Below are 25,065 nucleotides of genomic sequence, written 5' to 3' on the forward strand. Positions count from 1 at the left end.
GGAGAAAGTTGGCTCAACTTTGGGGTCTACTCACTTATCCCTGATGAGGCCTGCAAAACCTGGGAACGGTGATGTATTTCAAAGGTGGCACCCTTTCTTTTGGTTGCCAGTCGAAGTTCTTTTGAGTTCTGGAAGCAATGGAAGATGCTGGATTGAACGAGAGACACCAGAGCTTCGACCATCATCTTCATGTTCCAACAAGGGAGAATTTCAAAAAGCAGTGCTGTGGTAAAGTTCTGTCCAATAATGGCAGCACACCTCACCAACATCTGTTGAGAAAGGCTCATGCTATCTAATTGCACTAGGGAGATTTCTGCAAATGGAAAGCCAAAGAATATGTAAATTGTCACCTGCCCGCATCAGGTAATGTAGTATGTAAAAGCTAACATTCTTGTTCTCTGAAGGGAAGTTTGTTTTCTTCTAAGAAACAATTTTAGAACCCACTTTGGGCCCAGCACCCAGACTAAGGATATAAAAGGTATAATAATAATAGCCTGTATTTATGCAACACTTTACACATTATCTCATTAGATCCTCCCGATAACCCTGGAGGGTAGGTGCTATGAAGAAACTGAGGCTGGAAAAGGTTAGATGACTTGCCCAAGTCACACAGCTAATAAATGTCTGAATTAGGATTTGAACTCAGACCTTACTGACTCTTAAGTTTAACTCTCTCCATACTGCATCACCTACAAGGATATAAAAGCAGTAGAAGACAGCTCTTCCTTCAAGAAACTCTATTAATTTTAGAACAATACAAGACTGTATGATCAATTGCTACAATGGATGTTACAAAACAAACTACCAGGTGAAGCAGGGCATAGAGTGCTGGACCCAGAGTCAGAAAGACCTGAGTTCAAATCATGCCTCAGATGCTAGCTGTGTGACCCTGGGTCATTTAACCTCTGTCTGCTTCAGTTTACTTGTATGTAAGATATAATAAAAACTGTTACTTCCCAAGGTTCCATTAGATTGTGAGCTCCTTGAGGGCAGGAGCTGTCTCTTGCCTGTTTTTGTATCCCTAGCACTTAACACTGTTATCTGGCACATAGTAGGTTGTTGCAAGGATGAAAGATGTTTTAAAATTCCTTGAAAATCTTAAAGAGCTGCATCAATGTTAGCTCTCACTATCATCATTGCTAAAGGAATCTTAAGAAGGGAGGCACAAATGTGGGCTGACTTAGTGGGGGATGGGGAGTGGCACAGCAGCTGTCTTCAAATACCTGCTGTGTTGTTATTGAAGACAAATAGCTGCTGTCTGTGGTCCTGAGCTAACAAGAGGAGAGAAGCACTGCCTAGGGTCTGGAAGCCCATACATTGTAGCAAATAAAAGAAACAAAAAAATTATCTCTATGAAGATACTGTAAATAAGTGGGCAGCATTTCACCCTCCTAGTAACACGCCTCAAAAACCTGGCTACCAAATCCCAGTAAAGGAACTCAAAAGCATCACTGATAATCTTGACTCAACCGCACTATCAGTGCAACTGGAAGATTTCTGGGAGGTAGATTCTAAACGTGGAACTATGAATGAACTATTATAGAAATCAAGTTTCCTGGAAACCCTTAACCCAACTTCTTTGATGACTGGTCTTAATATGCAGTGTGTGTGTGTGTGTGTGTGTGTGTGTGTGTGTGTGTTGTGTGTGTGTGTGTGTGTTTCTCCCTTTCAGGGATTCCAATGATGGTTGCATTCCTGAGAGAATAGACTTCTCAGGTTAAGGTCTGTTTTTCTTTGTATTTTTGCATAGGAATAAGGAAGACCCAGCAGTAATTTTGAAGCTTGTCAAGCTCCCAGAGGGAAAAGTAGACTAAGAATCAGCCACCTCAAGTAACATCAGCATGGTCACACATGTAGTAAGTTTCTGAGTCAGGATTAAAAAAAACAACAGGTCTTCTTGGCTACAAGGCCACTAGGTCATGCTGCTTTTCAATGGATATAACAGAATTTGGATTGTTGGGAAGGAAGATATAGAAAATTTCAGGAAAGGAAATGGCAGGAAAGGAAGAATATTTGTTGGGAGAAGAATCAGGAGGCTGGTTATTGCTCTTCATCCTTTGTTCTCCAGTGACATCATGAGGGTGATGTCTTGACATGCAGGTAAATTGGACTTAAGTGAGGCAGAGCTATGCAAAGACTTCAGTCTCACTGTCTCCTCCAGAGTCATCAGAGTCCAATGGCAAGACAAAGGTCAAAACACTGGCAATGGCCTAAGATGCAATGGATGACCTTGGTCTTTCTAAATTAAAGTCTTTCCCAGGCCTCAATTTGTCTGAGGAAACACCCATTTCAATGAGGGCTAGGTAAGAATTGAGACAAAATATGGTTTAATTTACCATCACAAAAGTATCAATCTTGGTGGGGAAGACCCTCAAAGCCTCTGGCCAGAACAGAAAATAATTGCAATTTACACTCATTCTAAGCCATCAAAACCTTAACCCTGTAAACCATAGAGGTTTGGACTGGAGATTATTATTGGCAGTTCAATGAAAGCCAGAGTGATTTGGATTTAAAGACTAGTCAAATGGCTCCATTTGAAACACAATGCAGAATTAGCTCTAAAAAGGAGGCTAGCATGACTGCAATGGAGGATTTGTGTGGAGAGGGGTTTTTGCTAAATCCAGTAACCTTTTCTCAGGCCTTATTTTCTTTAACCTCTATGATATTTTTGACACTGTCAATCATCTTTTCCTTCTTGAAACTCTCCCCTTGACTTTTGTAAAAGAACACTACCATCGTTTTCCCTCTACCTTTTCAACTCATCTCTGCCTCTTTCACCAGCTCCTCTTCTTCCCACCCCATAACTGAGGAAATTCTCTAGTAATTAGGCCTCAGACCTCTCTGTCTCTTCTTGCTATGTGCTATCTTCCCCAGAGATTAATCCATCCCTCTGGCTTCTAATGGGGCGATGGGACCTGGACCCTTGACTTTTCCTATACATTTCAGCAACCTAGTCCCTGGCATCTCCCCTGAGGCATCTGGCCAGTCCCAACACACCTAGATACTCAATAATCCTTCTAATTGTCGTTTCACTGTGGCTCTCCAACTGCTTAACTCCTTTCATTGTCTGCACCTGGCCCACCACTCCTTAATCCCATCCAGATCTTCTCACTGTCTTTACTTGTGTATAAGTACCAACCTTACTCCCATTAAATTGCTCAGATTCACTTAAAATCTAACCAGCTTCTACTGGTCACAAATAAACCTTGCTACTTTGACTGAAGGAAGGCTTGAGTGGCTGAATTCTTTCCTGGAAGACCCCCGTACGCTTGCATTTCAGGATTCCCAGTACCCCAAACTGCAACACTACTACTAGCCCCTTTATGCTGATAACTCCCAAATCTTCAAATCTATGTCTCTAGTAAACCTCTCACCCAAGTTCTAGTATCATAATGTCCACCTATTTGCTGGATATCTCTACCTAGATATTTCTCTATAGCCTCCAATTCAGTATATATCTAGGACTTAAAACTCATCATTTCCCTTTCTCTTTCCCTCAAAACAAACAAGCAAACAAACAAAACATTTAATTCTGCACCACATTTTTATCTCAATAAATACACTATATGAAATATAATTGAATCTTCCTTTGAAGATTGATAATTCTTTGGTGCCTTAAGGTCATCATTTTGAACACCAGTTCTTATTAAACACAACTGAAGATTTAGATTTAGAAGGCATAGGAGATTGAGTTGAATATACATTACACTAACTGGCTATCGGACCACATGTGAGTAACTTTATTTTTTTTATATCTCAGTTTCTTTTTCTGGAAAATGACTGTATGATCTTCAAGGTCCCTTCTACCTCCTAAAATCTTATCATTCTAATGACATTCTCTGGGAATTTTAGCTTAAAAAAATCTCTTCTATCAGATTTTTGGGAATAATTCTTCTATGTTGAGTCATGATCACTCAAAAAAGTGTGGTCTAACCATTTATGCAGGAAAAATAGATGCATGAAGAATGCCTCTCAAGCCAGCAGAACTCCCTACTAAGGCCAGAACCAGATTAAAATGTAATTGGGAAATGTTTAACAAAATAAATAAAAATACAGTACAACATAAATAATGTTATTTTGTGGGTTTCTAAGACAATTTCCTGACCCCCCCCCCCCCACCATACTATTCTATTTGAGTTTGACATCGCTGGTATAGATTATGATATTCAGCTGAATGAAATGTGTACACATCTATACCAATATACATGCATGCAACACACACATACATACGTATACATATATACATGCACATACATACCTGTCTGTCATGAACAGACACTACAGATGGAGAGTGAGCTAGGCCCAAAACTGAATAGAAAGAGGATCTGATCTAGTATTTCTTTCTTCTTAGAAATTAGCTTATCAAAGTGGGGCAGGCATGGGGGTATGGAGGGAATGGCAAAGGTCTTGTTTTTCTTTACCTTTTAATGTTGCTGGGGGTGACATATTTTTTAATCTGACACCGGGGGCAATGTCACACACTTCTATTCTATCCTCACAGGAAGAGAAAGGACATAGAGAGAAGGTCATCTGGGGTTTAGTGTAGTTTTCTGTAGAGAAATAAGAGAAGATGGGGGAAGAAAGAGAGATGATGAAAGAAATTTGTAATGTTATTCCCTTTTGTTATTAATCTTGATGTTTTGAGAGGAACTGAGTCCACTCTCATGTAACCAGCCGACAAAGACTTTCTGTAGGTTTATATATACATGAGCGGAGGCAGAAGAGGGAATGCTGCTGGTCTAAGTGGACTTTGCTTTAGGCAAATCCAATAAATGAAAATCAAAATTTATGGGGAAAGATTAATTGAGGGAAAATTATTTAATTTACAAAAGGATTCCCAATACCATTAGAACTTTTCCCAATTCAAAAATTTGTTTTTCAAGAACATACTGTCTTGTTAGGTGAAACATGCTTGCTTTATTCATGTGTACTTACACACACTTATGTAATATATTGTATCACATTATATTACACTACATTATCATATATTATACATATGCATGCTTCTAAAAACAAAAATATGTATGTATATATGCACATACAAACGCATAGACATATGCCCATATTACATGTATACATACATATACACTAGTGTATATATCTACATGTATACACATACATCCTCTCTGTAGATTAAATTATAGAAAATATTCTTAATTTAGAATATTGATATACTTAAGTATTATTATTAGACCTGGATCTGTAACAAAATGGGAAAGCTTCCTAGTAGCAATTAACCATTTTTGATTGCCATCCTTACTGGCAATGAAAACCACAAGATTCATTCATTCAGTCAGCCTAATAATTATAATAATTTATGGGGCAGCCACAATGTGCAATAGCCCTGTGGAAGACAGCAAGATGTCTAAAATATGGCCCTTGTGATTCAGAAGTTCATAGCCTAGTTGGAGATGACATGTATATAAATAATTACAAATATAAAACTTGCATTATTTTGGTTTTGTTTTTGTACTATATTTTTTCTTTTTTTAAATTAAATTAATTTTTTGTTACATTTTAAGTTTTGAACTGTCTCCCTCCCTCCCCACCCTGCACTACAGAAGGCCTCCATTTGAGATAGAGAGGGAGGGAGAGAGATCTATTTATACACACATGTGTAAAACCATACAATGCATACTTCTATTTATCACTTCTTTCTCTGGGGTAAATAGCATCTTCCTTCACAGGTCCTTTGTAGTTGATTTGAATATTTGTAATACTCAGAATAGCTTAGTTGTTCACGGTTACTCTTTGAGCAATGTTGCTATTACTATATACAATGTTCTTTTAGTTCTGCTCATTTTACTCTTCATTATTTCATACGAGTCTTTTCATGCTTTTCTAAAGTCGACCTGCTCATTATTTCTTACAGCACAATAGTATTTCATCACAATAATATACCATAATTTGTTTAGCCATTCCCCAGATGATGGGCTTCCCCTCAATTTCCAGTTCTTTGCCAACACAAAGAGGCTACTATAAATATTTTAGAACATATAGGTTCTTCCCTCCACCCCTTGCCCCTCCTGATGACCTTGGGAAGCAGACCTAATAGTGGTATTTCTCGGTTGGAGGATATACACAATTTTATAATTCTTCGGGCATAATGAGAGAAAGCATTCTGGGTAGAGAGAAGAGCATGGGCAAAAACATAGAGAAAGGATATTTGAGGGACAATGAGTAAGAAAGTTTGGCTACAGCAGAAAGTTTATACAGAGAAGCAGTTAGAAATAAGGACTGACTAGTATAGTATAACAGTTAGAATTAAGGTGGACAGAGGCACAAAGTTCTGAGCATGATCGATTTATTAGTAAAGCACAAATTTACCAATAAACAGGATCTCAGCTTCCTCAGTAAAACTAAGACCCTGCATGAGGGGACAACTCTCTTTTACAGTTTTGGGGAGTACAGAACAAAGATCAGGACTTTGTAGATGAGAAACAAGTTATGATTGGTTAAAAGAGCTCAACATCATGAATGGCAAAATCAGTATGATTTTGGGCTGAGTTGTGGGGGATAATATAATTGGTTGGAAATTGAGAATGAGGGGCTAACAACAATCCCCTCTTTCCCTCCTGTGCCTAAGAAATGTTCACTGTTTGAGTCCACCTTCAAGGTTAGAGACAGTGGCTCAGACTTCTTTGGATAACAGACCAGACATCCTTGAAGGATAGTTTGGTAATATAAAGATACTAGACCAGACTCCTTGGTGTCTATTCGCATCCTTTAACCAGCAAAATTTTCTTGATGCAACAAAGGAACAGTGATGAGCAGAGTTGGATTTCCAAACTTAACTCATTATAGACCTACTGAATTTCTGAACTAAGTTCAGAGACAAAGAACCATGACTTAGGCAGTTACAGGACAAAAATCAATTGATTGTAAATAGGATCAAATAAAAGATAACACAGAATCAATCTGACTATTTCAATAGCAATAAATCTGCTATCAAAAATGGTACCTAAACTCCTTTACAGATTTAGTGCTATGTCAATCAAATCACCAAGGAGTTACTTTATAGAACTGATGAGGTGCTTGTGCTTGGACCCTAAATTCTAACAGCTTCTGCTTGGGTGCCTGCATCATAATCCCAATTCCAAAACACATCCAGTTCTCAAAACATATTCTCTCTCAGGCAGCCTCTCTCTAGCTAAAGGGCAGCATGCCCCAACTTATCTTACACCAAATTAGGAGTAACACATTTCACTTAAATCTAATGGAAAAGTTTCCCGCTTTCTTTCTTACCTCTCTGCACATTCCAAATTTGTCCAGATTTGTAATGGAGGGAGAAAGAAAGAGCATTTTTTCAACAACTTCCCAAAAGTTTCCAAACCTTTTACTCTCAAAACCTCTATTCACATTGTTTGTGCAAAGGGATTATACCTTCCTTAAACTTTTCTACACATCTTCTTCTTTCCTACATACTTAAACTTTCTTGCCTTTCCTTTCTGGTGGACTTTGATTAAAGACCCTTTAAAACTCCACATACCTTATTTCTTTCTAGTTCTGACCTGACACTTCTCTCCCCCTTTCAACTTGCCTATTCCATCATATAACCTAAACAAGAACACATTTCTCTCCCCCACCCCCCCCCACCCTCCCATTCCTCTGAAGAGACTGGAGTCAGGGAGGGAGAGAAAAGTAGAGATAGTGGACATTACAGGGTGTCAGATTACACACTTCACACAGACACAGAACAGACACAGAGAGAAAATGACAGGAAACACAGAGAGGATTTTTTAGAAATCCTTGGCTCTCAGAAATGTAACAGAGGCCAGGTGCCACGCTTTATTGGGGTCTTGGAGACCACGTTTTCAGATGACCTGGGACAGATCCCCAGCTGTAGGGGAAATGTGCCCGTCTCTTCCAGTAGTTTAAGAGACATCCTAGTGGCGAATCTTGGGGGATGGAAGGAGATTGGCCTATGCTTATTGCCTGTAAGCCTTAAAAATAAAAATAAAGGGGTACCACAGCACCTGTAGCAAGCTCGACTGACTAGCATCCACAAGTGTCCCCTGAAATGAGGAGTCCCTCGCTAAAAGAGAGGGAGAGTATGCTGAGACCTATCCGAGGTCAAACCTGAGCCTTTGGAAGGCTCTACCCAACTCCCTCCAAGCAGTGCCTAGGTACTTGAGGGAAAAACTGTCTATAGGGCTAGGGAAGGGGAGGCTTACTGTGACTCACAGAAAACTTGGGACCTCAAGCTTTCCCCGTAAGGGCCACCAAAATGTTGAGGGAGAAATGGAACCCCAGGGATGTAGGAATCCCAAACCAAAGCTCCCAGGTCACCTGGAATGAATTCATGGACCCAAGCATTCTTTAAGTCAAGGAGGCAAAGATTTATTACGCTTTTCAGCGGGCAAGAGTTCTTAGGGAACCTGCAACCATAGAGGGGTGCAGGGGGAGTTTTTGTAAAGGGTTAAAAGGGAAAACATGTCAGTTTGGTGTTTGGGGGTGGGATTAGGGAGTGGTTAAGGTATGTTCAGGGAGTGGTTAGTTCTTAAAGGAACATGCACATTTAGTATCTACTGCACAAGCGTATTACCCAGAATTCTCTAGGAAATAGCCCACAGTGGGGTTATTGGGGGTGTGGTTTTTACTGTGAAACGTCACTGAGTTCACTATTGGTCAGGGCTAAAGGGAATAGTACTTGGACCCTAAATTCTAACAGCCTCTGCTTGGGTGCCTGTGCCAGAATCCCAATTCCAAAACACATCCAATTCTCAAAACATACTCTCTCTCACGCAGCCTCTCCCTAGCTAAAGGGCAGCATGCCCCAACTTCTCTCTGCTTCTTCCTTAGTACACTGAGTCATAACCATATTTACTATTTACTGACCTTTCTAACATGTATCTAACAAGACACTAGATGAGAAACTATTCCCTTTAGCCCTGACCAATAGTGAACTCAGTGATGTTTCACAGTAAAAACCACATCCCCAGTAACCCCGCTGTGGGCTGTTTCCTAGAGAATTCTGGGTAATACTCTTGCGCAGTAGATACTAAATGTGCGTGTTCCTTTAAGAACTAACCACTCCCTGAACATACCTTAACCACTCCCTAATCCCACCCCCAAACACCAAACTGACATGTTTTCCCTTTTAACCCTTTACAAAAACTCCCCCTGCACCCCTCTATGGTTGCGGGTTTCCTAAGAACTCTTGCCCGCTGAAAAGCGTAATAAATCTTTGCCTCCTTGACTTAAAGAATGCTTGGGTCCATGAATTCATTCCAGGCGACCTGGGAACTTTGGTTTGGGATTCCTACATTCCTGGGGTTCCATTTCTCCCTCAACAGAACTAGACAAAATAATAACAATTCATTTGGAGGAATAAAAGGATGGGAATCACAAGGAAAACAATTTTTAAGAGGAGGAAGAGGAGGAATAGCATTTCCAGACCTCAGACTCATTTCTGTCCTGGCTGCACTCTTGTGGAACTGCTCTAACTTCTCCCCCATGCCTCAGGAAGCTCATTATTGGGAGAACTTCGTCATCCTGTAAAATCTCACCAACATTGGCAGTCTATCTCATCACTACTCTCTGCCTCTCTAACTGGAGAGTGGGAGATGTCAGCTCAGAATATCTCCTCATTTCTCACCCAGCTATATTACTCTGGGACTTCTCTGACTTTTCTATGATGCTCCAGGGTTGAGTAACTTCCCCAGCTACACTCTCTGCTGTTTTTCAGTTTCCTTTTCTGTTTTGTCTTCCCCCATTAGATTATAAGCTCCTTGAGTGGCTAGCTAGCTAGCTTGCTTGCTTGCTTGCTTGCTTCCTTCATTCCTTTCTTCCTCTTTCTCTTTCTTTTTGTATTTGTATCCCCAGAACTTAGCACAGTACCTGGCACATAATTGGTATTTAACAAATGGCTATTGATTATTGACTATTACCAACCAGTAGTCATTAATACTATTTGAGACTTGTTAAAAAAAAATTTTTAAGTATGTCAGTGGAACAGACTCAGAGTAAAAATCAGAAACAATTTAACTCAATAGTCTAGGGTTTGATAAATTCAAGAACCTAAACCATTTAGGGAAGGGCTCCCTATTGACAAGAACTGCTGGGGAAACTAGAAAGTAGTTTGACAAAAAAACTAAGTTTAGATCAGCAGCTTACACTTTACACCACTGTAAGTTTCAAATAGACCTGACCTAAATATAAAAGACCACATCATTTTAAAAACGTAAGAAAATAGATGGAATTGGTATGAATTGGTCTGACAACATTGGAAAACAAATTAGTATTATGCTTTAAAAAAAATGATCTAGAAGTCCCGCTGCTGGACATATATACCTCAAGGAGATTGAAAATAGAAAGAAATGTCCTATATAGACAAAAATACTCATAGCTACACTTTTAATGTCTGTAAATCACCAAAAACAAAGTTGTTGCTTACTGATTAGTGAATAGTTAAACAGAGTATGGTGTAAGAAAGTACTAGGATCTTATTGCACCATGTGAAACATGTCAGGAATTCAAACATAGGAAGACATAAAAGGTAATGCTAATGAAGTAAGAAGAACCAAAAAACCAAATATGCAATAAGTACAAGAGATGGGGGCCGGTGGCTGGAGCAAAGTCTCTAAGTGAGGAAGAGGGGAGTCTGGAGAGTAAATCTTGGCATATATGTGGTTAAGTACCACTGGAGTCCCTCTTCAAATGTTGTTCCAACATTTCCTCAGTCAGGAAAGCAGGAACTTGGGGCAGACTTTTCTGCAGATTGGCAAGGCAGCAAGTGAGGAGGAGGAGGATAATGGTTAATGCTGAAGGGGAATGTGGAAAGACAGGCCAACTAATACACAGGTAGTGTAAAACCTTTCAACTGTTCTGGAAAACAGTTTGAAATTGTTTTTGAAAATTGGCTTAAATATCCATTCTGTTTGACCTAGAGATCTCACTGCTAGGCACATACCAAAAAGTCTAAAAGAGAAAGGCCCCACATATATCAGAATATATCAATTTTGTGATAGCAAAGAACTGAAAACAAAATGGTTGTTTTTTGATTGGGAAATGACAAAATAAATTGTGGTATATAATGGAGTATTATTGAATTGAAAGAAACAAATATAAGGAATTCAGAAAAACATGGGAATGTGTACATGAACTAAATCAAGCTGAATCAGGAAAACATAATACATGATGGCTGCCATAATGTAAATGGAAAGAGCAGTTTTTTTTTTAAAAAAACCATACCAAAAGTTGAAAGGCATATTGGGCCATATTGTAGAAGGCCTTAAATGCTAAGGACTTTGCAAATACTATCTCATTTGATCTTCACCACGACCCTGAAAGGAAGATGCTATTACTATCCCATTTCACAGGTAAATAAACTGAGGCAGACAGAGGGCACGTAACTTACCTAGGGTCACACAGCTAGTAAGTGTCAGAGGCCAGAATTGAACTCAGGTCTTCCTGATTCTAGGCCAGCGATCTATCCACTGCTGCCTAGTTGCCTCTAAGAATTAAAACTATTTGCTTGTATTTCATGAATATTTTACCTATCTCTGAATATACTCCAGGAAGCTTACTGACTTAGGAGTTCACCTTTGAGCCTAGCCGCTAACTGCACATATGGTTCTTTTGTTATTGTTCGGTCATTTTACAATAGTGTCCAACTCTTTGTGACCCGCTTTGGGGTTTTCTTGGCAAAGATACTGGAGTGGTTTGCCATTTCCTTCTCTAACTGGTTTTACAAATGAGGAAAACGAGGCAAACAGGGTTCATGCCCAGGATCATACAGCTAGCCTGAGGTCAGATTTAAATTCAGGTCTTCCTGATTCCAGGCCCAGCATTCTATTTCCTGTGCCATCTAGCTGCCTATATACGCCCATGTAGAACCACATCTGGTTCTATAGGTTGGTTAATCATTCCTAGTTTTTATGCTCTCCTATCCCTGTCCTGTGCCTTTCTTATCATTCAATTCTTTTTCCCCAGGATTAATCTTGCTTTGTTCTACCTACTGAGAAATTATTGCCATTCAAACCAGCCTTGGAGTCTGCAGTGGGTCTCTCCTATGCAATCAGTAAAGGAAATATGACTTGTGTGCATGACTCACATGACTAGCTGAGGACTGGTGGGTGATTTCTTCAACCCACGTGAATATACCACATATCACAGAATACTCTGCTCCTTCTGAGAAGAGAAGGGAGAAAAAACTGTCATTGTGTGAGACTTACTGAACAGGGCATGCCAGTTCACATTGGACTTTTCTTCTGGCTGACAATGATGGACGATGAGTACCTTATGAGAGTCAAGGTTTTTCAACAGTTCATCACAATAAAATGGAATCCCACAGCTTCCTTCCACTAAGTACCTGTAAAAAGAAGCAATGAGAACTTTGCTTATGTTGATAAAGAGGAGGTGGAGGGGTTTAGTAGAAAATGGAATTTTCCCTCACAGCTTCCTGATCATCAGAAAACTTATAGGGAAATGGCCTCATTTCCTCCCTCCTCCCCTTAATCTTTTTTCCTCCCTTGCTCCTCTTCCTCTTCCTCACTCCCACCCTCTTTCTTTAATGCTCTTATTGTGATGCCCTGGTAAAGTATAGGCGTGATGACCAGAGGAGGATGAATTGAGCAGCAAGCCCTCATGCAACTAGAAGTATAGTGTGTAATTTAATAGTATCACCTGGACCAGATGTATCAAACAGGCAGCCATCATCCCCAGCATGGGCGACTGGGAAATATTTAACAAAATAAATAAATATACAAGAGAACATAAATAAGGGTAATATGTGGTTTTCTAAGTCAACATGTGGCCTGCAGGGATCCTCAGGGTTTCCATTTGAGTTGGACACCACTGACCTGGACCATGGCATTTCTTTGATCACTTCATTTCTCTTCTCTACTCCTTCTGCCCCCCTGTTTATATGGCCTCCTCCATCTCTGTCTCCTGCTAATTTCCAAATTCTTTTTCATTTTTCTTTTTGCCATCAACTTAGCACCCATTTCTACCTTCCCTTCATTTCCTCCTAGGTTGACTTCTCTCTCTCCCTTTTCCCAACAAATTGACATTAAGGAAAATTATACCCCTACAAAGCCTTCTTCCTGCTTCTCAAGCTGCTGTCTAGCCTGACCAATATGTCTCAGTATAGGAGCAGGAGGGGCAGTGCTAATACTATGTGGCAACAGCAAAGGGCAAAGGTGCCATCTTCATCTCATGGTATAGAGAAAGCCCCTTTTAACTTACAAAAAGTGGTACCACCACATCCCCTTTCCTATCAACCAAGTTCTTTTTCAAATCTAGGAATAGAATTCCATCATTTTTGTTTGTTTGGGTACAATTCTGCTGACTTCATGAGTGCATGACTTCTCAAAGGTCTTTACCAGTTCTAAAATTACAGTGTTCCAAAAATCTTGGTGAAGTTTTAAGTTTTAAAAATCTCTAAAGTAAAAGCTACAAAATTATCCCCTCAAAATCATTTGAAAGTTCAGTTATTTATTTTTCACACTTGTTTTGTGAATTTTAAATAATAAATTTTAAAATTTATTTTGATGAGATGGGGTACCCTGTCATTATTCAGTGCATGTGAAGAAGTTTCTGAATGATACTTACTCAGACTGGTGGATCTATAGAGAAAGTCCTCTTTATTGGCCCCCTTGGTCATCTGATCTAGCTCCATTAAACTCTTATTGCGAGGTCAAGTCAAACCTGATGTGTATGCATCAAAACCTTATTCTTTGAATGCTCTTAAGGTTAGGACTTCAAATACTATCCTTTCAGTCACTGGGCAGCCATTGGAGAAATTTTTTGCAAAGTTTAAAAATCAACTAAAACAATGTATATATAGCACAAGGCCATAGTTACATTGATTTTAGTAAAACACATATTGGCATTTTTAAATGTAAATAATTAACCTTTCAAATGATGTTTTTTTTCTAAGTTTGTAGTATTTATACTACTGAAATTATTAAAGCTTAACACTGAACTGAGGTTTTTGGGACACTATAGAAATGCAAAGTGAAAATAGGAAGGTACAATTAGTCAAAATTCTCAGCCCCCTAGAATCTTGTCTGACTGATCCTGAATCAACCTTGGGCAAGAAGAGTTCAGCAATGTCCTGTAAAGCTCTTAGAAGATCCAGATAATTCTGAATCAGCATCATTCCCCCAACACTACAGTTTCCCTTCTGATTAAATGTGGGGTTCTGGCTACAGATCCTAGGCCCAAACTGAACCCACCCTTGTATAAATCTGGAACCTTAAGGATGACCAACAGCCAAGCAGTCTTCAAAGATGGTAGAGACAAGGTGTCATTTGCACCGGAGTTTGCTACCTTGCCTCCTGAAACTTGAAGATGCCACTTTGCAGTCGAACTGAGCACATACCCTTGACTACCATTTTGTGTTATGAGAAAAGGGAAGCAGTATTTATGGTCTTCTGCCACTAAGCAGAGGCAGAAGAATCCTAAGCAGAAGTCATAGTGGGTGATATCTCATGCAGGTGGGGTGGGGCAGTAGCTATTATAATAAACAGTTCCTTATAATGGTCCTAATAATCACAATACAACATACCACATAGGATCTTCCAGAACCAATGGATTCTAGAGTTGGAGAATGAAAGCAAATTTTTTCTCAGAGGTGGAGCCCTTTGGGCTACAAAACCATTCACACCATTATAGTGGGTGCTCAGAGGTAAAAGAAGACCATAGCTATAGTTTGATACCTAGTTTTTAAATGTACGTTGGAGATCAGCCAGATAAGTAAGCAATCAGCCTTATGATCCTTTCAGAAGGCAATGGTGGATGGGCCACTTGACCTTGCCCTCCCAGATCTGCTCTCCTATATTCTTAGACCACCATGGAATAGAGCCCAACTGTGAAAATGAGGGTCCTTTTCCCTTTTTCACTCAGGATTTCCTCACCTATTTGAGGTTTTAAGTTACCAAAGTCCCAGAGTGAGATGGGTCACTTACATTTCCACCTCCTTGGTGATGCTGGCCACATTGAGGTCAAGACAGACCTTGGACTGTATATCTTTCGGACTCATCTCACCAATGACGATATAGGTAGTATTGCGATTCTTCATGATGGCACTGGCAGATTTGCAGGGAGTGTCGATGAAAGGACACAGGGACATGATAAGGAACACATTGAGCTTCTGGATCAGCATCTCCAAGAATTTCCAAGAGGTTATGTCAATGTACTGGGCATCATCAATAATGAAAATGAGCTTTTCACCTTTGTTTGTCTGAACAAGGTAGGGGAGAGAAAACCCAAATTGGTGACCATATGGGAAGAGTGTACATGTGCTAAGAATTTGAAACATGAACATTTGGACAGTACAAATTCAGCGTAAACAAAATCAGAGGGAGAAAGAACTATTTAAAAACTTTTACAGGCAAACGTTTGGCATGCTAATTGAACATCATTTTTATCAGTCTGTTTGGGCTTATAAGGATAGCTATTTGACATCGCTTTGTTTTCTAAGTTTGAGTTATAGTGGTAAATATTAATATAATTAAATTGCATTAAAATAGATAACGCATGCCTTTTCTTAATATAGACAATCCTTTTGCCAATTAGTTTTAAAGGTTTTACTGCCTAAGCCAGTGTAAGCACTTCACGATTAGTCATATGCTTGTCATGACTGACTCTTTGTGACTCCATGACCCTCTGTCCACCGAGTGGTTTACCTTTGCCTTCTCCACTATGTCACCATTTTACAGATGAGGAACTGAGGCAGATAAGGGTTAAGTGACTTGCCCAGGGTCACAGAGATAAGAGGTTTCTGGAGCTGGATTTGAACTCAGATCTTCCTGATTCTAAGCCCAGCACTCTATCCACTAACTACCCTGGAAGCATATTTTAAAACTTCCTGCTTAGTTTCTCTAGAAATATTAAGAAATAAACATTGCTCTAGTCTAAAAATCCTTTCCAAGCTTATCTCACTGGATAAGGTGGGTTAAGAGCAAAAGGGATTAAGGCAGAAAACCAAACTTTGAACAAATCTTTATTTTTATTTTTTTTGTCTGTTTTCTTTCACTATTATGGATATGTTTTGCATGACTACACATATATAACCTATACCCAATTGCTTGCCTTCTCATGGCAGGGGGAAGGGAGGAAAGGAGAGAATTTGGAACTCAAAGTTTTAAAAAACATATTAAAAATTGTTTTTACACATAACTGGGGAAAAATAAAATAACAAAAGAAAAAAGATCATTAGTTTCCCCAAGCCTGCAAGTCTTTGGGCTAAGGCCCATCTGGAGTTAGTGTTCCCTTCTTAACTGAGAATGGGTTAGGATATTGATCACAGGGAATCTTCCTTTCAGTCCTTGAGGAGAATGATCCAAGAAGGAATGGGGTAATTCTAGTTGAAGATTAAGGGACTATTGTTAGTGACTAGTGTTTTGGAATGTTAATACAAAACTGTCCTTTCATATTGTGACTTTTTTCTTCAAGATTCCTAGAAGTGGTACTTCAAATTGTCATAGGGTAGAGAGAGGTCTGAAGGCATGGAGGAACTATGCAAGTTTGACCATTTATCTCATTAAGATAGAAATATTTGGATATAAAATAATGTTAAATACTTTTATGGCAGATTTGGACCTGAGACACAGAGTACAGAATTAATTTTTTTTTTTGACACACTTTCATAGTATCTCAGTTGATAACTACCAGCTGCTGCCCTGCTTTGGAGTCTGGCGTGAATAGGATTTCCTCTTCCTCTTTCAATCTCCCCTGTAATATTTTAAACTGCCACCAGGTGGCAGTGTGTAAGTGCGTTCTGGAGATATAAGCGATAATCTTGTGTGAAAGCCATTTTCCAGAGAAGTTTGAATGACATTCAGTCCAATTAAGCAAACATTTATTAAGTGCACTCTTTTTGCAAGCACTAGGACATAAAAATGAAGATGAAAGTGACCCAGTCCCTGATCTTAACAACGTTACTTGAGGTAGGGACAGGTATATACTTGAACATATATTGCAAAACCAGGTTGCCAGGTGTAGAGGCATAAGAATTCTAAAAGTTCTAAAAACCTAAGCAAGTAAAAAAATCTATGGTATTAAAAAAAAAACCATAACAAGCCAAAGGAAACCAAATACCAATAAAATTAATTCTCTCTCTCCTTCATAGGCAGATACTTTTCTCCCTTGACTTATTTTCAAGCAGAGTAAATAATTTGTTAATATCTCACCCCCAATTTATGCCTTCTGAACAAGACACATTCAGGAGATCTGTATGTAAGGGTCAGTAGTATTTGCTGTCAGCATGAAAGACACTCCTTTCCATTCCAACTCCTTCCAAAAGAATGTTCTTAGTTTGTTTAATCAGGAAAAGGCTTTAGTTAGCACCATTCCTCTCCCTTCACTTTTTGACATATTCAAAAATACATATCCAAGTTATAGTAATAACAAAGTTCAACCTTTTCTATCATGTGAATGTAACCCTAGTTCCAAAGCTCATTCAGTGTGGGATTCTCTCCTAATTAGTGGAGATGAATGCCCTCTCCTATGTTGAGGGACTTTCTTGAGTCTCTTTGGACTTCGACTATGCTAATATTGAACCAACTGTGCATCTGTAATACAAACTAAACCTGGATTTTCAATATGTATATTGGGCTATATGTTCCTTTCTATTTTCTCTTTCTGGTTTAAATAGCAATATCATATTTCTGTGAAGAAAGAATTTGATAGAATCACTTTTCCTATTTTTACAAAGAATTTATGTAGGAGGAAACTGATAAATATTTAACAATGGGGGGGGATGTACACACAACACACTTTTAAATTTAATCTTAATTAACTTTTACTCCATCACTTTCTTAAGTCTAGACAATCAACAAACCAATAAATCAAGCCCTGATCTGTAGTATTTGCTAATTTTCAAGGAGTAAATGCTTACACCAAAAATTTAACAATTGGTTTTGGTCTTAGCTGGCTCTAGCACACCCCTGAGCTTATGGAACATTGGAATTGTTCTTTGACTATTTGCTAGAACTTGTAAATCCATCTTATCTTGGGTTTGTTTTTTAACCTTTGGGAGTTCATTAATAACTTGTTAAATTTCTTTTTCTGAAATTGGGTTAAGCTATGCATTTTATGTTTTTTAAAATATTCTTGTTAGTTTTATTGGCATACACTTGAGGAAAGTAGTTTCTAATAATTTCCATTTGTTCATTTGTTGTGAATTTGTCTTTTTTCTCTTGGTACTACTAATTTAGTCTCCTTTTTTTAAGCACAAGGCTAATTAATGGTTAATCTATTATATTATTTGGTATTTTTTATCAGCTACCTTTATTTATCAATTTTTTTTTGCTTTCAATTTTGTCAACAATCTCTTTTTTGATTTTCAGAATTTGCATTTTGGTGTTTGGTTGGATTTTTTGTTATTTTTTTCCAGGATTTTTAATTTCATACCCAATTACTGATCTTTTCTTTCTTTTGTTGATGAAAGTATAAAGTACAAAGCCTGCCTTAGCTGCATCCTAACAAATTTTGGTATTTTATCCAATTGTTGTCATTTTCTTTGGTGGAATTATCTATTGTTTATATGATGTGTTCTTTGATTCACCAATCCTTTGGGATTGTCTCCAATTACTGTTTAGTGCTTTTTTCAAAATCTTTTTAATTGAATATCATTTTGATGTGTTATAGTCAGTAAAGAATATGTTTAATATTTCTGTATTTGTTTTTAATGTTTTATTCTTTACTATGAAGTAAGTTTTTGTAAGTGTGCCATTCCCTCCTGAAAATTTGGCCCCATCAATTTCATATTATGACGTGGCCTGGTGGCCGGATGAGTCCTTAACTCAGCTTCAGCTGGTCAAAGGCTGCTCTTTGCCCTTCTGGGCATCAGTAGTGCACTCGCTGGCTGTAAAACACCACTGTGACTGAGGCTCTTGGATTCCTGTGGCTCCCTCTGCTGATCTTTCAAATCCCCAAGGATGAGGACTCTACTCCTTTCATGTAGACTGGAAAATCACCAAGGAGGCCAAGGACCAAGGCCACACGGCCTAAGAGAGAAGGCCCTGAGGCCTCTTCCCTTGCAGTATCCATGAGTGAAGAAGTCACTAAGCTATCTGTGTTGGCAACCAAAAATGGGCTCCTTAGCACTTATTCAACAAGTGCCCTTGACTAGTTTGGCTTTTTCCCCTGAACTGAATGCTGTTTGTATGTTGGACTGGAGTAAGCTTGTCAGCCCCTTCACCTTGCTTCCCTTGCTTAAGCTGATGGAAAGAACCTGTGCTTTCCTGGTCAACCCCTTCACCTTGCTTAAGCAGATTGAAAGAACCTGTGCTTTCCCCGGAGTACCTTACACCCCCGCAGAAGCCGGATGGTTAAAAGCAGCTCCCGTTGGAGCCAGAGGCTGCTATAGCCACAGCCACAGCCACAGCCACAGCCACAGCCACAGCCACAGCCACAGCCAAAGCCAAAGCAGGAGCTGCCAGTGGCAGAGCTGACTTACGGGAGGAAGCTGAACAAGGACTTCAGGCCAGTGGGTAATCTTTTTACCATAGAGGGGGAAGCATGATTTTGCTTTATGCAATCATGCTTCTCTGTAGCCTCCTGGTTACTCTTTCGAGGCGTACTTATTGGGCCTGGAAGCTTTTGATCAATATATCAAAATGGGGTTGCTGGTTCATGGGTTGGTTACTGTGGAGCCTAAATATATGTTTTGATTCTTCTGCCTTCTACTTTGAGAGTTTCTTATATCCGGCGGTTCCGAACCTTTCAGACATATATATGATCCTCTTTGAGATTATAAACTCTGCCCTCCTAATACACCATCCCAAGAGCATATAACAAGTTAATAGCAGTCCTAGTAATAATGATGCACTTACTATATGCCAGGTACTGTGCTAAGCATCTTACAATGATGATCACATCTGGTCCTCACAACAACCCTAGGAGGGAGGTGCTATTATTGTCCCTATTTTACAGAGGAGGAAACTGAGGCAGAAAGAAATTAAATGACTTGCCCAGGGTCACATAACTATTAAAATCCTGAGGCAGGATTTGAACTCAGGTCTTCCTGACCCCCAGAGTACTACACAGGAGCTAAGGAATTGGCAACTGACACTGACCCATCTTTGTGAATGCCTCCTCTACGATATGTGCTGAGCCTGCTGCTACTCCACAGACTCTCTAGGACATTTCCTTTGCAAGCTCCCTCACGTAGAACTGTGCAAAAACACCAGACCCTCATCACAACTAGAATGCACCACTGCACAATGCAAAGGACCTCAGTTCAAATCTCACTTCTGACATTACCTGTGTGACCTTAGATCCCTGAGCCTCAGTTTCCTCACCTGTAAAATGAAGGGGTTGGACAAGTTGGCCTCTAAGTTCTACTTCTACTGTTCCATGAGCCCCCCTTTCATAGGAGGCCCTTCCCGACCCCTCCTAATTCTAATGCCTTCCTTCTGTAGATGACTTCCTTTTTATCCTGCATGTAGCTTATCTGTACAAAGTTGTTTGCGTGTTTTCTCTCCCGTTATATTATAGGCTCCTTGAACACAGGGACTATCTTTTACCTCAGTGCTTGGTACAGTATCTTGCTTATTGACTGACTGCCTGATCCTACAGCCAGGCTTGTATGAAAAGACCTGAAGGTTTTTGCAGGCTAGAAGCTGCAACTCACAACTTTATGTGAACAGCATCATGTGGACGGACACTCCTTTATAAAATTCAGAGGGTGGTTAATTAATGCAAAAGGTGTGGTGATAGAGATGATTCTGCTATAGAAAAAAAATGCTAATGCCATCTTTGGCTATGGCAGTGAAATTTAGTGTTTAGAATATGGAGGATGGTAACCACGCTACATGCTGACCAGCCACATCACACTGTGTTTAGTTCTGAGCCTTATATTTTAGAAAGGATATTAACAAACTGACTTCTGGGAAGGTGAGAATATTGGAAACTATGTCACATGAGCCTTATTTGAGGGAACTTGGGGCATTTAGCCCAACGGGGAGACAATTACAGATAAATAAATTTCAATTAAATATTCAGTCAGTCAACAAGCATTTATTAAGCACTTACTACATACTAGGCACTATGCTATGTTCTAGGGATATAAAGAAAGGCAGAAGACAGTCTTTGCTCTTAAGGGGCTCACAGACTAATGGAGGAGGCAATATGCAAATAACTATGTACAAACAAGATATACACAGGACAAATTGGAAATAATCTCAGAAAAAAAAGGTACTAGAATTAAGGGGAATCAGGGTAGGTTTCTTGCAGAAGGTGGGATTTTAGCTGGGACTTGAACTAATCAGGCAGAGATGAGGAAAGAGGGCGTTTCAGATATGGGTAATAGCCTGTGAAAATGCTGAGAGCTGCGGAAGGGAAGGAAGGAAGTATACTGTGTACCAGACAATGTGCAAAGCTCTTTAGAAGTATTGTCATTTGACTCTCACAACAACCCTGGAGGCGGCTGTTATTATTATCCCCATTTTACAGCTGAGGAAACTGAGGCAAATTAGATCACACAGGTCACACAGCTAATAAGTATCTGAGGCTGGATTTGAACTCTGACATTCCTGATGGTGGGCCCAGTGCTCCAGCCACTTCCCCATCTAAGTGGCTCTTAGTACTAGAAGGAATGTTTTGTACAATGAACAAGGCCAGTGTCATTGGATCTCAGAGTATAGGGAAGGAGAGTAAGGTGTAAAAAGACTAGAAAAGCAGAAAGGGGACAGGTTAGAAAGGACTTTACTTCTTAACAATGAGAGCTCTCAGAAACTACAAAGAGCTGTCTCGGTAGATTATTCATTCCCTTTTACTAGAAGTCTTTGAAATCACGGGTTGGGGAAGAAAGGAAGGAAAGAAAGAAAAAGAAAAAAGAGAGAGAGAGAAGAAAAAGAAAGAGAGAGGGGGAGAGGGAGGAAGGAAGGAAGGATGGAAGGGAAGGATATAAAGATAAAGAGAGAGGAAGAAGGAAGGAAAGAAAGCCTAAGTTCCTCACTGGAATCTTATGGAATCTCTTCTATCAACTCTAAACTGCAAATCAGTTTCCAGCTTGAGTTCTTGAAAGAGGGGAGGAAAACAACCCTTTCCAGAGCAGAATACACAGGAGATTTATCTACAAGTTTAGTGTCAACTTAACTTGGTGCCCTTTGCCTCTTGCCTATCTTCACCTGGGGATTATCAATTCCCCATTCCCCTGCCGATGACCCAGAGATACACATACCTGCTTTAGGATGTTCATAAACAATGCTTCTATTTCCTTTTGCTTTTTTACTCCACTCATTATGCAAGCCTCCAGTGTCAAGGGGAACTAGAAATAAAGCAGTTAGTGTATTGAGTTTTGGGGAATGCATATAGGAAAAGCAATTCCAAGGCAAGATGCATCCAGGCCTTGGTATGACCTCTCCCTCCATTAGAATAAAATGATTTTGTGCCCTTTATCAAAATCTAGGAAAGGGATGAGAAGGGGAAAAAGTAAAGTCAGTCATCAAGATGGACCATTTTAATGTTGCAGGAGCAATTTCTCATCCTCCCCACCCCACCCCTTCTCCCCCAGCTTTCCCAAGAAAGTGGGTTTGGGGACAGGTAGGACTGGAAGATCTGCTCCCCTCTGGAGACACCCTAGGCATGACAGCAATAAGAACAAGGGTGAAACAAAGGATGTGGATTCAGAAGGGAATCATTAAACACTAAGATGTGCATTTCTTTCAAAACAAAGCAAAATGGCATTTGCCTAATTACCTGAACGTGAAAAACGTCATTGAGGATGCAATAGTACTTTTCATCCAAATACTTCTTGACTGTTTCCTCCAGATTGTGTTGTCTCTCCTTGTAATGTTTGCAGGTATCAAGACCCAGGACACTGGCCATGAGTAACTGAATGGTGTAGAAATTCTGATAGATACTAACCTTAGTCAAGCCTATAGCAATGACCCTGCATGTTAGAAAGTCAAAGGTCAAACTATAATTCTTGGGGAATAATAGGGGAGAGGGGTCATGGAAACACTGACTTCTTCATGGCTCAATTTGAAATGCACCTTTTTGATTAAAGAGACCTACTAGGCTTCTAGTGTATTCTCTCTGTCTCTCTGTCTCTCTGTCTCTCTGTCTCTCTGTCTCTGTCTGCCTGTCTCTCTCTCTCTCTCTGTGTCTCTCTCTGTCTCTCTGTCTCTGTCTCTCTGTCTCTGTCTCTCTGTCTCTGTCTCTCTCTCTCTCTCTCTGTGTCTCTCTCTGTCTCTCTGTCTCTCTGTCTCTGTCTCTCTCTCTCTCTCTGTCTCTCTGTCTCTCTGTCTCTGTCTCTCTGTCTCTGTCTGCCTGTCTCTCTCTGAAAGCTAAATCTTAATTCAACTCAACATTTATGAAACGCTTCCTATGTGCCTAGAACACTGTGCTACATGCTAAGGAAGATACTATAATCTGACTTCCACCAAAGTATAGGGCAGTTTGCATGTTGCTTCATACGTAACATATCCTGTCTGTCGAAGAGAATGCTGAGTGTGATGTTTTGTACCTGCATAATTGTTGCCTCACCCTTAAGCTATTATATGGCTTCCTAAAGTTAGGTCCCTCCCTGTTTCCACTTTTAGACTTCCCCTCTAGATCCCTACTAGATAATGCTGCCAGGTTAATTTTCCTGAGGCAACATTTTTATCATATCATGCACCTTCCTTCTCAGAAGCCTTCATTAGAAACTGGCAGAAAGAAGACTTGCTCAGAAGAAATCCAAGATATTTTGAATCTCCCCATAATACTTCTGGATTTGCTTGAATTCCTAGAGACTACTAGAAAGTACCTCCTTTAGGTGGTCCACTCTCTCCTGGTGTGAGTTAATAATTCACATCTTGCTTTCTGATGAAGAATTCATTCACTCTTATGTATTCTTTGGTATAGTCTGATCTGTATAAATTCTCTGGTTTTTTGCTATTTGCTTGGAAAAATCAGTTTCCTTGGTATTTGCTATTTGTCAGTGGTCTTTTGTGTAACCAGAGTTTGATGGGTAGGAACTAAGCTGATGAGTATAAGTTAAGGACTGCCCTCCCCCTTACAAACAACCAGATTTGGACTTCTAAACCAGAGACATTTGAGGAGTGGCAGTTAGGTATAATTGTAGCCTGATGTCTTTCTCAGAGAGTAAAGTGCACCCTGCCTCAGCAATGCTCCTGAGGCCTGCCTTCCCTGTCCCAACAGTTAGCATGTTGGCAATTGAAGCATGGCCTTTGGCTCTCATCTCCTCAGAGGTGTTCCAGATTTCAAGTCGAATCTAACTATGCCACCTATGATATGCATGCCACCTGTATCTATATATTTTGAGAATCCACACTTGTAATCTGAAGATACCCTGGGGGTGAGAGCAGCAAGAACAAAGGAGAGACAAAGGGTGTGAATTCTGAAGGGAATATGGGTACACATATATTACTACGCAAAATTGAGATAAAAACATAGTCCCCTCACAGAAAATATAGTTCATTGGGGAGAAGGCTGGTGAAGACATAGACACATGACATAATAAAGTACATTAGAAAGATGATTGACAAAGTGCTAGAGGTTAAAAAAATAGAAAAAATGTACAGATTAAAAAAAATGCCCAAATCTGGATTTCCTTGGGGCGCTATGGCACAATCCCTTCAGCAATGCCTAAAACATTGCAACAGTGGACTTTTCTAAGGCATGACTAGGTGCCTTAAGGATCATCAAAATAGGGGAAGTCCTCCTGATTTTGAAGTTAAGACTAAAACTAAAAAAAGGAATGATTTTCAGTTTTTCCCCGTATGATAATCAGCTGGTAAAAAAAAAAAAACATAAAGCACAGGCATAAAACTTAACTGATTAGAAGCTATCATGACCGTTATTATCATCTCTGAATACTTTAATATTTATTGCAAATCCTAGCATGTAAGCACCATGAAAACCTGTGGATGATGCTACCGGGAAAAAGACAAAGGTCTCATGACTCCTGGAGCTAATATAATGCCACAAAAGCATGCTGAGCCCACTATAAATGCATCCTATCCAACTTTTAGCTCTGGCATTGGACCATCCTTTTATTCATCTCTCCTTTCTTTAGAAGAAGGAGCCACATGGCAAACCCAGAAGCAGAGTGGAGTCTATGTTTTGTAACCAGTGTAGTTATAAATGCCTCGAGAAGCAACCTTT

The 25,065-nt window shown here is 39.6% G+C and overlaps 1 protein-coding gene across 1 annotated transcript in view; it reads right to left on the reverse strand.

Annotated features, from left to right (window-relative positions):
- The window catches only part of ADCY10 (adenylate cyclase 10), a 142,200-nt gene that overhangs the window by 45,761 nt on the left and 71,374 nt on the right, over positions 1–25,065 (reverse strand). Inside the window, exons 14-19 of the mRNA XM_036755485.1 lie at positions 22,654–22,846; positions 22,136–22,222; positions 14,913–15,187; positions 12,177–12,313; positions 4,422–4,550; positions 35–313 (exon numbers count right to left, since the gene is read on the reverse strand). Of these exons, the coding sequence (XP_036611380.1) occupies positions 35–313; positions 4,422–4,550; positions 12,177–12,313; positions 14,913–15,187; positions 22,136–22,222; positions 22,654–22,846 (1,100 nt within the window). The remainder of the gene's footprint in view (positions 1–34; positions 314–4,421; positions 4,551–12,176; positions 12,314–14,912; positions 15,188–22,135; positions 22,223–22,653; positions 22,847–25,065) is intronic.

Source organism: Trichosurus vulpecula, chromosome 4 (assembly GCF_011100635.1).
Source record: "Trichosurus vulpecula isolate mTriVul1 chromosome 4, mTriVul1.pri, whole genome shotgun sequence".
Lineage (NCBI taxonomy): Eukaryota > Metazoa > Chordata > Mammalia > Diprotodontia > Phalangeridae > Trichosurus > Trichosurus vulpecula.